This window comes from Bacillus rossius, chromosome 11, assembly GCF_032445375.1.
Source record: "Bacillus rossius redtenbacheri isolate Brsri chromosome 11, Brsri_v3, whole genome shotgun sequence".
Classification (NCBI taxonomy): Eukaryota; Metazoa; Arthropoda; class Insecta; order Phasmatodea; family Bacillidae; genus Bacillus; species Bacillus rossius.
In genome coordinates this window covers 32,545,113-32,545,655 of record NC_086338.1, presented here as the reverse complement: position 1 = coordinate 32,545,655, position 543 = coordinate 32,545,113, and the positions used below count along the sequence as shown (strand labels likewise).

General features: G+C 67.4%; 1 protein-coding gene across 1 annotated transcript in view; it reads left to right on the top strand.

The window, feature by feature from the left end:
* The first annotated feature begins 63 nt into the window (after positions 1 to 63).
* Positions 64 to 543, top strand: part of LOC134536763 (uncharacterized) — a 56,554-nt gene continuing 56,074 nt past the window's right edge. Inside the window, exon 1 of the mRNA XM_063376674.1 lies at positions 64 to 421. Coding sequence (XP_063232744.1) covers positions 133 to 421 — 289 coding nt within the window. The 5' untranslated portion in view covers positions 64 to 132. The remainder of the gene's footprint in view (positions 422 to 543) is intronic.

The following is a 543-nucleotide window of genomic DNA, read 5'->3' as shown; positions in this document are numbered from 1 at the left end:
GGGAAGCCAGGGAGAGGGGGCAGGCTCGGCTCTCTCCCCTCAGGAAGGGAGGGAGTGTCGGGGAGGGGTTTGCCGGGGAGTGGGGGCAGGCCCGGGAGACGCGCCGCGCGACTAGAGAGCAGCGCCAGAGCCATGGCGCCCACGCAGCGCGCCGCCTGGTGCAGCAGCGAGGACTCGGTGTACGCCGACCCGCGCTGGGACGCCGGCCCCTCCTCCTCCTCCAGCTGCTCGGGCGCCTCCAGCCCGGCGCTGGACGGCTCGCAGTCGGACTTCTCGCGCTACCGGCCGGCGGCGAGGGCCGCGCGCTACCCTGACTCGCTGTCGTCTTGCGCGGCGGCGGCGGCTCGCTGCCACCTGGCGGGCGTCGAGGAGGAGGACTTCTGCAACGAGCGCTACCCGGCCGAGTGCTGCCTCGCCTCAGGTACCACCTGCTCATCGCCCATCGCCTTACTATCGCTCCGGCCACTCCACATCTGCCAACATCAAACATAAACACACAATCACGTAATAAAAAGAAATTTCACAAACATTTTTTAGTTCAGA